Consider the following 16,484-nt stretch of genomic DNA (forward strand, 5'->3'; position numbering starts at 1 on the left):
CCTGTGTCTAATTACAGAAGGTGGTCTCAGCAAACTGTTCATAGCTTTTCCAGCACTACCTTCCGCTGTAAAATTAGGGAAGATAATAACAATTTTTGGGGACATATTTATGCTTCTTGCTTAGTTATGAACAGTACAAGTTTATTGCCATCAACAGTTAGAAAAACTAGAAGGTGGTGAAATATCACATTAGGTCAGGAAGAAGGAGACACCTTGTCACTGAGGTGTCCACTGAGGCTGTCCGTGACACCAGCCCAGGGAAGAGGCTGCATGGATCATGTCAGCCAGGTTCAGCGTGCTGCACTTCCTGCAATACAATATGGACATATGAAATACATTTGGTATTTTATTAAGTAAACAACGCAATTATCAGTGCACATTTTAAGCAGCAAAAAGAAAAGAAGCACCTCAGACTTTCATACCGTAACAAAAGTTCTGTGGAAGCTGCATTTTATTTGAAAATCCACCCATTTTTGCTAACATACATTTTAATATTTTAAACAAAAATAGAATCTGCAGAGACAATGCAGCAAGTATGCTTAATTCATGTACAGAATTGCTTTCGTATCAGTGACTATCCTTCTGAAGGCCGCACTCCACCCAAAAGTTATGGTGTATTTACACAAAGCACCGATCAACAGCGCTACTTGAATTCCTTGTGAACTAAATACCCACTAGACATATGTAAGGAAGCTACTTCCCCTTTTTATTTTTAAAAGGTACATGATCATGAACGAGCCCAATGAAAAGGCTTTCCCCCCCAACACACAACACCTCAATTTATTTTTTTTTACAGAAAAGAAGGAAAGTCTTAAAAATGAAAGCAATTCCTCACATTCATCTTGGAAAGGCCTTATAATGTCAAATGTAAAAATAATGACATGCCAAGCACAAAGCAATAAAGTTCCTTCCCAATGCACTAATGCTGAATTAAAAATGTAGTGCTTCTTCTAGTCAGTTAACTGTTCCTTTGCAAAATCCTAGGCACAGAATTGACTATAAGGATTAATGCGTTTTACAGCTCTTCCCTAATTCCCATATATACTGAGAATTCATTAGATTCAGACCTTTAAAATATTTAGTGCTCTGTATGTCAGCTGAAAAGCATTCTGAATCAGATTCATTCTTTGTGGATAAAAATCAGACATACTGTATACATCCATACTCATTTTCATAAGGAGGTTTTTTTTGATACAATATTAATGTTAAATTGATAATCATAAATAAATACAAACAATAATACATAAGGAATGTCTACTGCAAACTGAATATATAATTTTTAAAAAAAGTTAATTTCCATTACTGCTGTGCCTACATTTGTGAGGACTGAAAAGGTAACTGCAGAATTAAGAGTTAGGATTTGACCCTCCCCTGCCCAGAGTCTTGTTTTGAGTTACGGTAAAGGACACATCTCCAATCCAGGCAGCATTTCCAAACAAAAATATCAATTTCCAGAATAAAGGCTTCTCTGCGTACGTTACCAATTAAGGATATTATTAGAAGCTGAGAGTATTGACGTGTTAGTCACCAGGACAAAAATAGGTCTTGGTCTTAATTCATGGCAATTCTTGGCTTTGTGTTGTGTACTGATGTCTTCTTATGGAGGTGTCCCAGCTTCCCTCATTGGTCTTCATCATTTCACTGCATCACTTAATGGAAGAGGAGACTTTGAGGGACTGAAGTTCATTTTTTTCCTGGAAGTGGGAGTTTACTGCTGAGCACATCTTTTTGGAAACGTTCCTTTCTCTTCCATCTAACACAGTTACATAAACTGAATCTGGAAAGATGAAAAACCCTGGGGTTAACATGCAACAGAAGTAGGACTTCACTCTAAACCTTTTTTCTTCAAAAATTTCCATTCTTCTGATGCCCAAGCTACCCCATGATCTGAAGTTTTGATCAGAAATAAAATATTTTTTAAAAATCAGGGCCAGGAAACAACCAAAAGCCATCAGGATGTTCTTCCAACAACACCAGCCTTTGGAATAGCTCTGCATTAAAAATAAAACCCACCTAGTTATCCATGCAATATTGTCACCAGCGGCAGCATAACACAGACCAACACCATTATGAAGAGAACTCAGGGTCATTTTTCATGTTGAACCAGAAGAAGTGCACAAAGAAAAGCAGTTGCTGTATGCAATAAGCCTACTCTCTCTTTATACTATGAATTCTCAAATTTCTTTTTCATGTTTTCACTCATTTTACTATTTAATTCCCACCTGCCCCTGACTGGTCAAAACCAACCCATCTCCTCCACCGCATCTCTGTACCAAAATGGATCTCTGGCACATGTGAAACAAGCACCTCCTCCTGCATGAAGGGAACTCTCTGGCCAAGCAACGGGAAGCGCACGAGTACCCTGCCAGCAGCACTCAGGGCTCTGCTGCTAATGGGGAACTCTGAACATTTTCCTGATGAAATGGTAATACCAGGTAGCATCAGTTCCTTCTCCCTAACTGCAGCAAGTACCACATGAGCTGGCTCTATTTCCAATGGACTGAGTCAAAACCACTCAATCAGCCTGTAAACTGCTGAAGTTAAACACAAAGAGTTTCCAACTCACTTCCACAGTGCTTCCAACTCAACAAGATTTGGTTTTATTTCCTTCAGAAACAGTTCTAGCCATGTTGATAAAATTTGAATTAGAACTTCTTTGTTTCATATCACAAACACCAGCATCTCCCCAGAATAATGGACAATACCTAAGTTGTTCTACAAGAAATCCTGGAGAGAGAGCTCTGCAAAGGGATCCTTTCCTGAGGCTCTGTGAGGACTCTGACTGGAAGGGCTGGATGCTGCAGACAGCTAGTAAGAAAGACGACAGAGAAAGGGAAAGAAAAAGAAAACAAGGTCTCAGAATGACAGAATATGAAAGCTAAACGTGTAATGAAAGGACAAGGGGAGGTTAAGAGGCACACTTGGCAGAAGTCAACTATTAAAATAAGGTGTTTGGTCATATGGAAAACAAAGCCTCTTCAATGGTTGGTGTAATGTAGAAACAAGCTGGACATGACCCTCCAGAAGGGAAACGCTGGTGGCATTTGCCAAACAAGCAGATATACACTTTCACAGCAGCTTTCTTCAAAGGAAGATACAAAACATTCAGCCTGACTTCTGTGAAACAGGTTCGTCCTCTCCCTGCTTTGCTGGGAAAACTACAGCCTGGCAGGGAGAGATGATGCTGGGGTCTGGCCAGAGCATGGCAACTTTCCAGATGGTTTCTCCAGAAGGAATAGCTCTCAGCATCTTTTCTTGTCAAAATAGGATGCATATAAAAAGAGGTTGGATAGCAGAGAATAGAAAATTTTCAATGTGGGACCTAGAAGGAGAACACGAGATACATTCTGTGAATAGGAGAAAAAAGTAAAAAAAAGGAAAAAAGATGAGAGTTTCAACTGCTACTGTGGCTATTTTAGGTGAGAAGTGAAGACTGTGACTGATAGTCTGTACAGTCATAAAAATGGCATCCTACAGTCATGTACCTAAAGCAGCACACTACAAACAAGGTCATATAAGGCACATAACTTAGAGGTGGGTAATATTGGCATTCCAACTGCTGCTGCTGGGAAAGACCAATAATCTGCAGACTGAACTTGCAGGAGTATCTGCTATTTGTCGATTTATTTTTCCTTCTGTGTTAGTATTTTTCCTAACCAAAAAAAAAAAAAAGAAAAGGTGTTTTATTAAATCCTATTTGCCCTCCCCCTGGGTAGAACATGCATGTTTCTGCACTTATAAATCAAAGTCAGCATCCTCCAATTTGGGTTCCTCACTGGAACAGTTTGTTCAGAACTGAGTCACTTGCACTCCATGCCCATGGCAAAAAACATTGCATGAAGACCTTTTCCTTTGGAAATGCCAGGCATCTGCCAACCTATGCATGACAGGAAATCTGCTTATGAGAATTGCTTGCACAAGTGCTCAGAGTGTAAATATTGCCATTGCACATTTAAATTTTTCACATGAACGTCTGTTTCGGAAACCATATGAGAAGGAGGACTTCCTTCAGGTTCAGTACATACTTAATCTGCATTGGAATCTTCATCTCCTCCTGAAACCCCACTCCCAATGGGGCACTCAGATCCAGTCACCATAAATAAATAATGCAAAAGTCATGAGACAGAATGGGAAATGCTTGAGAAGCAGTTTCAGGATGTCAGAATTTCCCCTCTTTAAACTTGGTACTTCCCTTCGGAAAACCATAGGCACACTAGTGATATGGTCCAACAGAGTCCTAACTTCAGCAAGGAATGGCTGCTGCCAGTTGATTTCAGGAAACATTCTTCCTCTTCATGGTCAAATGCCTTGAAGTCACATAGATTTCTATCACACTGAGCTGGCAAATCTCCAGCCCATATCAAGTCCAAAGTAACATCCCAATTTGAAAGCAGTGTGGAAGACTGGTAGGTTTGGGCCAGTTGTGCAACATCAGCACATAACGAAACACAGGGGAAATTTCAGGAAGCCTGTTCAAGTTAAAATCTGAGGAAAAAACCTGATAATGCTATTACCTAGATGCCATAATTAAATTCAGACAAGACTTGCAGTAAATACACATTTTAACAAAATTCCTCTAATTATTAAAAAGGAGACCTAAAAAAAATACATGGGAAGTATAGTTAGACAGTTTCCTACATTGCAGCTCTCCAGATTACTAGATAAATAGATCTGAACACCAGGACCACTCCTAGCAGTTTCTAAGGAGAAGCATTTAAAACAACAGCACTGGCCATCAGTTTCTCTAGAGCTGATCTAACTAGAGCTGTGGATTTAGTGTCCCTGCTGCCCAGAGTTGGTGTGACGTGAAAAGCACTGCTCAGACAGCTTAGTCTCACCTCCAGCATCAGCCGGCACTTCTCACTGCCTGCAACAAAGACAAAGCTCCCTGGAGTCACAGAAAAACCTAAGAACCCGTCCAGAAGTGAGCACTGGGCTGATTGCCACCATTAGCTACATTCTGGTTTCCCATGAAACAAGTCTGTCAAGCTGTTTTACCATATATTTTAGGGGTAACGTGCCAAAGCAAGCATCTTTAAGGTCTACTTTCTGGCATAAGTCTGTCCTGAACTTTCTACCCTGTTCTTGCAGTTTCAAACACCCCTCAAACCCCCCCACACCCAGCCAAAAACCAACCACAAAACAGATCCACCAAACCAACTTACTCATTTGCACATTCACCTATTCTCCATCACCCAGGTGATCATTCCTGCTACTTGCCATGTACAATTGGCTGTGTTACAATTTACATCGATGTTGGCAGTGGGTGGAGTGATTTCTTTATTCTTTTTTAAATCTTAAATTTTGCACTACCCATCTGCTTCCCCCTCCTAAGGCTATGACCTTCTGGGGACATCACACCAGAACACGTGACATGTGAAGGGACGCGGATTTGTCCTAATTGTACCATTTTATGTTGGCCATCACAACACTACAACAGCCATTGGGATACTCTGGCCTTGTGATGGGCAGACACATTCCAGCCCCTGTGCATCAGTCAAATCTGGCTTGTCTGGGACACTTGGCATCTGCTGTACTGTATCACATCTGCCATCCCTCTGGTTGAACGACTGATTCAGCCTGCCCCGTCCTCAGACACACACAAACACACACACACACACCCCCCTCACCAGCTACAATGTCATCAAACAACTCCAACCATTCTCACTGTTCTGGGTAGCACAATGTAAGAAGTTGCAGTGGGTAATGCCCACTATTTTATCATGATGAAAACTTATTTTCTTTCTCTGGTGGGAAATACTGCAAGATAAACATTTTCAAAGAAAAATTATACACCTTTCAAAACTATAAATGCCTTCTGTGCTCAGATTTCCAAAGAAGTGACTGTTCTAGTTTCATTCTCAATTATTTCAAATTATTTTGCCCTTAAGAACCACTTTGCTTTTGACTGCAACAATTAGGAAAAAATTTGCGAGCATGCAAAGAGAACACTCGGAAGAGAAGCAATAGAGGTATGTCTAGAGATAGAAAAAACTTATTTATTAAGACTAATCCTTGAGAGTATCAAGTTACGAACAACAGTTTAATTTATATGGAAACTGCACAACATTAAGATGTCTATTTTCCCAGTGTGTTCTCAACTCACTACAACTTGGCAATAAAAATACTGGCAACAACTTCTTATCTGTCATCATGCTTTTAAGTACCTTTAGCTTTCTTCACTGTAGACAACACCCAAGATCTATCAGGAGACTGGAGGTGATATAATCTGGTGCTTTAAATTAAATATGAAAAACAATTTCGTTTTTGGCAAGCGATGACGCCATGGACAAAACCAATATTAGAATAATGGTGTTTACAGTGATCCATGTGGGCGGGTATAGCTGTGTGCCTTTCAGATAACCATTATTTATTCTTTAAGATTTGTTTACTGACCCCAAGAACACGTTTCTGTTTCTTTTACTTTCCTTTTTCTATTTCTGGCACAACAAGAGCATTAACTAAACTTAAAGTGCAAAATATGCTCTCAGAAAAGCCTCAAGACTCAGCACACAGTAAATTCAGTGTGATAAAAGTGTAATGCCCCTCCTTGGCTATACATTAATAAATTCTGCTGTGTATGGGGAAGCTCTCACATGCAGCCCTTGTTTCATTTAATATGCTTTACTGACATCAGGCTTCTGAAAACTTGACACCTTCCAGCAACAAAGACTGTGTGTCTCGGGAAAACCCTTCTTGGGCACAGCAAATGCTGACTCAAAGGGTGTGTTTTCAATGAAATTAATTCTCACAGGAGCCAAACATTGTCAGGTAAGAGAATAAATATAGCTCCACACACCTCACTTGTGACTAATTCCTCTTTCTCCTGTTCTGACAGCCAGCTGGAATTCAACCTAGGCTACGCCCTGCAATGTCAAATGAAGCAGAAAGGCTCACTGAGCTATTCAGACCCATCTACCTGTTCATAACTGAATCAGGCGGGTAGGCAGGCCTTTTTTTTTTGGGATCATTTCAATTTTGTATTTTAACGTAGAGAAAACTCCTATCCTTGAGGATCCTTTTACTTGGTCAATATTTAAAAACTGTCATAAACACCATTTGTCCTCTTGAAATGGTATAAAATCCATGTGAAAAATACCAAATCACTTATGTGACAGTGAAGGTGCAAAGCAGGTCTCAGAAGTCTAAGATAAAGCCATTTGAGAACTGCTAAAGATTTCTTTCTAGCTAAAGATAGCTAACAGCATCTCTTTCAGATAAAGCATTTAAAAGAAGATATTTAGAAAAAAAACCCTATTAATAAGGCTGTATTTTGAAGAAGACAATGGGCATACAGCCCACTGGGAGCACACAGCAGAATCCTACTCATAAAAGGATCAGACTGAGGCACTGGAAAATGCTTGAGGCTCTTTTTAGTTCCAGCTTACTGCTGAATTCTCTCCCCTCCACAGTCTAGTCCCAAACACTGCAGTTACACCAACCTATACCTAGGTGAAGTCATACATGAATGCTTTTAAACATTCACCTATAGAAACAGAGTTCTTTATAGTAAGATCAAAATACAGGCACAATATATTTCATTTTTCTAATAGAAGGTCTGATGTGCAGAGTGAACTTTGAAAAAGAGACATGTGATAGGTGAGCAAAATCCACACTTAATCCTGGAGCTTCAGTCTGCCAGTTAAACTTGGCTCTGCCTTTAACTGCAGTTCACAAATACAAAGTCTTAATGATATCAGAATTTTCCAAAAATAGTATGAAAGTGGTCAGGGTATCCATCCCCTCTTCCTCCTACTTTTTAAAATGTTTTTCTTACCATTAAGAAAAACCTCTCTTAAGATGCCTATTGGGTTATAAAAGTGAGTTCAGACAGAAATTTCCCAGTGACAGATATTTGTAAAACAAACAGTAAAGCAAATCAATAACAGGTATGTATTTAAGTCCAGTATTGATGCAGTTAGTTCAGAGTGGCCCTTTGACACACTCAGTCCAGCAGGTTAGGTAATCAACCTGGACACAACACATCCTGAGAAACAGATAACCAGGGGATTTAAGGAACACTCCACCTAAGGTAGCACTTAACAGGTAAAGGCCAGGTAGATCAGTATTGCTATTGCACATCTTCACTATGCTGCAAATGCAGTCTCCTGCAAAGTCATGGAAGAACACAAAGCCCACTGGAGACTATGGTTAAAACTAGATGGATGTGCCATGTGCCTCTGACCACTGAGGTGGTCAGGACCAACGATGGGGTGGTGGGTTGAGTTTTCACCAAGTTTGATGCCACAATTCTTTCAAACCCATGTAATCCAGTCATGGGCATAAAAGGCTACACACACCCTGTCTGGCCCCTGCAAAATGCTGTAATACAAGCACACACCCTGCACTTTGGGTACTTTATAATCTAATACTTTCAAATGTAACAGGGAAAAGAACAGTGACATGTATACTCAAGAAAAAGCTGTAATAGCCAATCTCACATAAACACACTCTAAGGGTAAAGCAGCATGGAAAATGACTTTGGGGAAAAAGCTCATCTTCAGCAAAGGGCACAGACATCAGCTTTTGCTATTCTTTGTCATTGTCAGATTCCCAGAAAAACAATGCCTGAAAAAGACCTATCCTCTTTGGTTCGGTAACACAAACTTGCTGCTGTCAACATGGATACAAGCAGATAGGAAGCAAGCTTTCCATGAACTTGTGCAATAATTTGCCCAACACAAATAAGAGATATTAATTATATCTGTGTATAAAATTAACATATTTAATATACTTATAAAGAAACTGCCTTATGTAATTCATTCCCAGCACCAACCATTTCAATATACACACCTGTGCTCCTGGTACAGGGCCAAAGGGGTTTGGTGGTCTCATGACTGGCTGACTGTATATCAAAGTTGGCTGGGTCATTACTGGTATGCCTCCCATCTGTGATGGCTGAAAAAACCCAGACAGCATCAAATCACACACACCATTAATACAATTCAAGTATTTAAGGAGATAAAGGAAAACGGCAAATGGGTGAAAAGTCTTGGTCATATGTGAGATATGCAACCATGTGAGATCCTTCTACAATATTCTGCAAATAAAGGTTACCAGAAAGGAACATTAGAGCCTTTCCAAGGAATTTTTCTCAATAACAACCGAGCCATTCAATCTCTTGCTGCAAAGATCTGAATGAAGCACTAAAACACTTGTTAGACAAGAATTTGTGCTGGTCCTTCTGCTCCCAAACGTGAGGTCTGACAGCACCTCCCTGACTGCCTCTGACAGCACAAACACAGTTTTACAGACAGCAGTGCAGTGCTGACAGAGCTCAGGACAAAATTTAAAACTGAGAGCCATATGTGCAATTAATGTTAAGTCATTATGTAATCAGAGTCAAAGTGTTACCAACATTCCAGCTGAGCCAAATTACAAATTTAATGGGTATTAATGGTCTTACAAGTCAGGTTATATTTAACACAGATGCCCATCTCTGGCACTGCTTTTGGCATTCCCCTCAGGCTTGGGTTGACAGCCAGCAGCAGTCCTACTGAAGCAATCCCCACACCAAGCAGCTTTTCCCTGACTAATCCTGGTGGTGGTGGTACTCCTTCTATCATGCCAACCAGCTGTTTGGGCAATCACAGGGTGAACCTATTCAATAAACTGACCCTAATGAAAATACCCTATTAAAAAAAAATATAAGAACAACTGAACAACTGCTGGCCCAAGACAAAGGAAGCAGCAGCCAGGGAATGCCCAGGCACTGTGCTACAGTACTAAACAACCTGCCCGTCCCAGCAAGCTTGCATATAGAAACATAAGGGAAAAGCCTGCACTTAGACAGGACCATCCTCAGAACTCTGGTCCCCACTATTGCTTTTATGAAAAACTAAAAGGTTTAACAGCAAGGGCTGTGAAATGAGTCAACATTTCAGATATTCCTGATGGTAAATGTCCTGAGTAAAGTTTAAATGAGCCAGGGAAGATTTCAGGATGTACCGCGGAGCCCACTGGTCATTCTGTAATGGCCCACCTCACCCACCTGCTCAGATACTGGACATGTTTGAACAAGCAGCAGCAAGCCAGGGTAACTGAGTTCTGTCTCCTTAACTCCAGTTTCTATTTCACATTGGCATTTAAACCCCACAATTAAACATAACACACCAATGTAACACGAGCAAGATTACTTCTTGTACACTACATATGCTGCTGACTCAAAATAACCATGAAAATGCTGCTGGTATGCTTTTGCATAGGGGCAAAGTTGTGTAGATCAAGTTTGAATCCATACTGATGTTAGTTTAAGCATAAGAATTTGACCAAGAACATGGAAGTTCATGGATAAGAAATAGGGAATATGATGATATATGATACTCTCCCAAGAGACCCTCAAAAATATAGCTGGACACTTCTGCAGTTCACTTACTGAGTGTATATAAGTTATAAGTCATTAAACTAATTCGGTTATATGATGAAAGATTTGAATTTTTTGTTTCCTTTGATCTGTGAGCATTTAATAGAAAAACTGCTTGAAGGAAGTTTTCTTGCCTTTTATTCACCCAGGAAAGCTGTGCTGCATCAAAATCATATAAAAAGAGCTAAGGCATATAATTTCAGAAGTATTTTAAAATTTAAGATAAGAACAAAAATTTGCAAAGCAAAAAGCAGGAAGGTCAGGTTTATGTCAAAAGCCTTGAGGCGCTGGTGTGTCACTAACAGATCCAATTCTCAACCAAAACCACACCATATTGCAGTGTCACAAACTTGCGCTGCTGTAGCATTAAGCATCACAGATTGTTGCTTCCAAACCTCAGCAGGAGGTATTTAAGGAAGGCTTCACTTCACCAAGAAAACATTTCTGTTCTGAAAGCAGATATTTATATTGACGCAATAAACTTACTTGTATGCTAAACTTATTTCCATGCCAATAAGGACCACCAAGAATAGATACTGTGTAATTTTCACAGAATCCCAGAATGGTTTGGGTTGGAAGGGACCTTAAACATGATCTATTTCCATTTTAAGAAGTTTATGAATAAAACAAGTGAAGTGAGGAAGGGCAGACTTAAGTTCAGACAAACAGCATGTAAGTGGTTCAGAAAACCAGAAGTTAATAATTTGGTGAGGAATGGGAGTTGAAATTCAGTCTTCAGTAGAACAGTTCAGGAAAACAAGAGCTACCAAACTATAAGCAATCAAACAACAATACAGCATGTGCCTGGTTGGAGCTGTAGGAATTGCACTCACCATCACATAGCCCATCATTCCTGTTGGCGTTGTGGCAGGATAGGCCATTACAGGGGGTGCCTGGTGTGAGAAACAGTGGTGAACTGAGAGGAGAAGACATCAGCTGCATACTCTAACACATTGTTTTCTAAGAATCACCTGCAGCACTCAGCTTATTATGAACATAGCAAAGAATAAATAGGATTTGCAGTCTGGTGTTAAGAGTGTATCTTAATTATTTCAGATGGAGTACAATACCTAAGCTAAAGTTTATGGGCCATCTTGGCAAATCTTTAATAATGTATTTGCTTTTATCATGTTAGGATTCTGGCTGTTGAACTAAACTGCAAGTACCACTCTCTCAACATCCTATTTAGAGAACACAGTACAAGACTCAGAGAAGTTTGAGAGAAAATATTTATGAAGCAGAAGCACATTTTTAATCCCATGTAGTATATACTTATATTTCAGTATCAAAAGTAATGGTACACAATAAGTCTTAAGAGAGAATTTGAAAGGCCAAAAGACCCAATTACCACTGCTTCTGCTGACACTTAGAGGAGTTCTCTTTAGCCAGGATGAACACATTATGAGGATTCTCCTAGCAGGCTTTGATATAAATTAGACTCTCACAGGAATTGCCAGTTTGCACTCCCTCTCCCTCACTCACTCCATTCACTGCATTTGAACTTGCTAAAAGTCCTCTTAGTACTTGGCAGATACATTTATTACCCTGATGTGCTTACTGTACATTTATGAAGGTACAGCACAACTGCTGTCAAAACTGGGGCGAACTTCTGTTTTGTAAACAGCTTGGCAATATATAGGTAGAAAAACAGCTGATAACTCTTAGAAATTTAAATAAAGACAGCTCTTAATCTCTTAGCCATATTCTTTATTCTACAGTTTATGATCCACTTTCTAAATTAGTATTAACTGTTTTAAGGACAAAAAGTTGGATTTTTTTCCAGACTAAACTGGTGCTTACAGATATTTAGATAACTTGCTGTCTATCCACTCCAGCTCCTGTTAGTCTACCCTTTTAGAAAAAAACCAGTAATTTTCATATTTTTGCTGTGGGGATTTCTATTCAAGACAAACACCATAAGCATTTCTTGGTACACAAACATTACTGCTACAGAAAAGAGGCAAATCATAAACCATTAATCATATTACATTAATTAAAGCAGATAAATTGTTTCATCAGGAACAGGGCATCAGGAAAGCTGCTTCTGAATTCAGTTCTAAGGAATCAGCTGCTTTTTCTTATATAGTAGAGCCAGCGCAACTGGCATTTCAATTGCCATGAGAACAGACAGAAAATCATCTGGACAGCATATTTGCCATATATTTCACACAGCAGGCAAAGCTATCCTGAAAATTACAAGTTTTTGTTTTTGTTTTTTTTGCTTGTGTACACACACCTACACAAACATGCTGAATAAACTTATTGTTGAGTGCTCAAATATGGACCTACCACCCTTTAGTTACAGAGTTACCCTGGAATTAAAACAAAGTACAGGGAAAGACCAATATTACTGTTGACATAAAGAAAAAAGTCCTTTGAAATGAAAGCCTGCATTCCTCAGAGAGCAAGCACAGGTTATTTCTTGTCCTCTGTAAATGATCTGCATTAATTTTCTTTCTTGATATGAGTATTCATGACATATTGGTCTCTCCCCACTTAAAAAAAATTTAAAAATCAAAATCTACCATAAATGTGGATCAAGTGCCATGTATAACAGAAGCCTGTGAGGTTTCATGCAGTTATTCAAACACAATATTTTTATCTTCATTCAGAATCCACCAAATGCATTAAAGGCAGCACAGACACACACCCCAGCTCTCTGGCAGCAGATGGTACAGTTTAAAGCAAGGAAAAATAATCTTGGTATTTCCCATGCCATCATTCGATTCAAGAGCCTGCACACCACCTATGAAGTTTGTGTATGCTAGGAAAAGCTCAATTTTTGGCACACCAAAGATTTTCAAATGAGAAATGTGTAAATAGCGAGGAGGTTATGAGATTCTGCAACAGCAGTGGTTAATATCAGCATGCCAGTCGATTGCAAAAAGGCTGTGGGTTGTTTCACTTACGTATTGTGGAAAATGCATGCCATTCTGTATTTCCCAGGGAGAACAATTACATAATGCAATAACACTGGATTAGAAGCAAATACTTACACAACAGAATATACACAGATAGCATTTTAGTTCACAAATACAATAAATGTTTACTCCAACACATTCTTGTAATTCAAGTCATTCACAGAGACAACACACTTGTGATACTGTCATTGGTACTAGGTTTCACACTGGTTTGCAGAGTCCATTTATTTGGTATATGCCTTTTTCATCAAAGATTTTCAAAAGCATATTTAATTAGCAAGCAGCAGCAACTGCACAATAAATGGACCAGCAGAGGAAAACAAAGCTTTTTCCCCCCCTCACATTATTTCTTTTTCAACTTTTTTATGTTTATAGAACAGTTTCACAAGAAGTGTCTCAACAGTATCTCTCAATAGTAAAAATTGTTAATTGTAATGACTTATCATCACAAGATGTAGATATAAGACATGAGTTATTAAACACATTCAAGCACACAGGTAAACTCAAACCACTAGTCATTAACACAGGTAAGTAGTTACAATTTCTTCAATATCTACACATCCTCCAGTAAGATCCACAAACATATTTCTCCCTAAATAAATGCAGGACTTGATAGGGGACACCTGGTAGGGAAGAGATGGCAGATCCAGGGAGACAAGTTCTATCTTTCCAAATCCACAATGCTGCATTACTGCACTGCAAATTCAACCTCCCCCAGTCAGAATCAGAAGCAATAAATCCTTGAGGGCTGTTTGTTACCTGCTCTGTCCATGTACACCTCTCCAGGTCATTGGTGAAAGGGTGAGTAGGATTCACATGCAAAAATGTTCTGTGAACGTTGTGAAAACTACTTCTGTAAAGCCTTAACATGTAATTAAAAGCCCTCCCCCTACACTGATACCCCAAAATCCTTGCCAATACTATCTGTTAAAATAGACATGAACTTGCTCATCAAAACTGACACGGATTAAAAGCAAGTGCACACACCAGGCCGGGAAAGCAGTAGTTATGTACATTAATAAAGCTGTAGCCATAGACACCTCTGCAAGTACCATGGGGCCAGTTCCCACCTCAGAGCAGGCCAAGTTACAATGTAATGATGTAAATGCACCTGTAAGTGCACCCGAAGGACACATTCACACTTTACTAGACTGTCAAATGCCTCCTCACTCCTTGGAATTCAGAGTTTTATGTGATAAACTCATAGAATGCTTTGCACTGGAAAGTACTTTGATGATGACCTAGTTTGAACCCCCCTGCTGTGGACAGGGACACCTTCCACTAGACCAGGCTGCTCAAAGCCCCATCCAGCCTGGCCTTGAACACTTCCAGGGACTGGGGCATTCACAGCTTCTCTGGGAAACCTCTGCCAGTGCCTCAGCACCTTCAAAGTAAAGAATTTCTTCCTCATATCTAATCTAAACCTGACCTCTGTTAGTTCACAGCCACTGACCCCTGTCCTGTCTCAATAAGCACTTGAAAAGTCCATTGAGTGAAACCCAGAAAGCCCTACCTCCCAAGAGAGAGGCGCTCAAACCCTACTGAAGTTGGTGCTAAACCTGCACGTCATATCACAAACTGTTTTCTAGAATCACACAGCCAAGAAAAACAAATCCCAGTAGCACACAGCTCCAGCAGACCACTACTTCAATCTTCTATCACCCTTTTACTGCAACTATAGACCATTTTCAAATTCATCCATTATACATCACCCTGCAGACCTAAATTGCAGGGAACTCACTATTTTAAAACGAGCATTTGCTTACCAATGTTGGAGCGTTCCACGCAGTTGTAGGTGCAATCTTGGGTTGCCAGTTGGAACCACCTGTTAGTTTCTTTTCACCTGGCTGAGTCCAGTTTACATCACTTCAAATAAATTTTTTTTAAAAATTGTTAGAAAACATTGGACTTTCTTAAAAAACTTCCTCAGGTAAACACCATTTCCACTTGGGAATGAGGCTTCTTTATTAATGAAGCTCATTTAGCAAAGGAGTTGGTAAAAAATTTCATGACAACATGTTTTGGCTCAGAAAAATGAGCCCCCTCAGCATCTCAATCAACTTGCCCAGAATAGGTAAGTTAGTGTATCTGACCCAGGGCAAGACATTTGAGTAACATTTCAAGACAGCATATTAGATTTTGCATGATTTCAGAGTTGGCACAGATGGTCCCAAAAAACTCGAAATTTGCCAATTCCATTTCATGGCTTTGCTGCTAGAGCTGATGTTCATTACCCTCAAATACACATACCCTGCTTCAGAATTCACTGGTCTAAAGGTCAGCCTCAAGACCGAGGTTGCAGTTTCATAATCTTTAAAACTGCTCTGCTCACACTCAGGTCATACCAAGCATTTAAGGAGTGCTACGACTACCAGCAGCAACTACAAAGAAACATTTTGATGAACTATTTTTTTTAATATACCTGAAGTCTGAAAGGAATCAGAGACAGGACACCTTGCCTGTTGCTATCATTGTCACTGCCACTCAGTTTACAGTCACCTTCCAATAGCTCTCAACAATTCATTACACCTTGTATATCCCACATGTGCTCTGAAGGCTAACATTTTATGTTGGTATGCACAGGTTTCAACATGCACATTCATGAAAATTTACTATCATGAAAATCCGAATGCTCAACTTCTGTTAAACATACTCACTTTTTAGTAGTTCCATTTCCAATGCCCAAATCTGTCACAAGGGAGAAAAAGAGACTACTGAAATTCTGTTTGTTTAAAAGAAATCACTAAGTATTTACATGTTAGTGGCTCCATACTTACTGCCTACAAGATTGGCTAAAGATGAATCCAGATCATCTGACACTAATTTATTAGGCGGTACTTTGGCAACTGGAAGACTCTGGTTTTGAGAGGCCACTGTTGGTTTTAGGAGACCACCGAGTTCATCAAAGCCTTGGAATGAGAAACATAATTGATTTGAATCACAGGCCTCCCACAAATGTCATGACATTCAATTAGACAGCAAAGTCAGGACAATGGCTAAAATCCAAATTTAACCTGGTGATGCTATCCTATACAGGAAGGATAAACTTATTATGCCTCTTGATAAAAAAGACATTTACGACAGAAATAAGATTTCAGTTCAGTGGTTTAACCTATGGGACAATTTTACATGGAATGGATTCAAAGTGACTGTAAAGCAGTCAAAACGTAAAACAAAAAAAATATAGAAAGTGTTTCAAT

General features: G+C 39.5%; 1 protein-coding gene across 2 annotated transcripts in view; it reads right to left on the reverse strand.

Annotated features, from left to right (window-relative positions):
- Positions 1 to 333: 333 nt before the first annotated feature.
- Positions 334 to 16,484, reverse strand: part of PICALM (phosphatidylinositol binding clathrin assembly protein) — a 40,671-nt gene continuing 24,520 nt past the window's right edge. The window contains exons 13-19 of one of the 2 annotated variants that reach the window (XM_031066014.1): positions 16,062 to 16,193; positions 15,942 to 15,972; positions 15,051 to 15,150; positions 11,197 to 11,256; positions 8,794 to 8,898; positions 2,706 to 2,808; positions 334 to 1,777 (exon numbers count right to left, since the gene is read on the reverse strand). In XM_031066014.1, the coding sequence (XP_030921874.1) occupies positions 2,716 to 2,808; positions 8,794 to 8,898; positions 11,197 to 11,256; positions 15,051 to 15,150; positions 15,942 to 15,972; positions 16,062 to 16,193 (521 nt within the window). In that variant the 3' untranslated portion in view covers positions 334 to 1,777; positions 2,706 to 2,715. The remainder of the gene's footprint in view (positions 1,778 to 2,705; positions 2,809 to 8,793; positions 8,899 to 11,196; positions 11,257 to 15,050; positions 15,151 to 15,941; positions 15,973 to 16,061; positions 16,194 to 16,484) is intronic. The other variant, XM_005417761.2, reaches the window with a different exon arrangement.

The sequence above is a fragment of the Geospiza fortis genome, unplaced genomic scaffold (assembly GCF_000277835.1).
Source record: "Geospiza fortis unplaced genomic scaffold, GeoFor_1.0 scaffold16, whole genome shotgun sequence".
Taxonomy (NCBI): Eukaryota; Metazoa; Chordata; class Aves; order Passeriformes; family Thraupidae; genus Geospiza; species Geospiza fortis.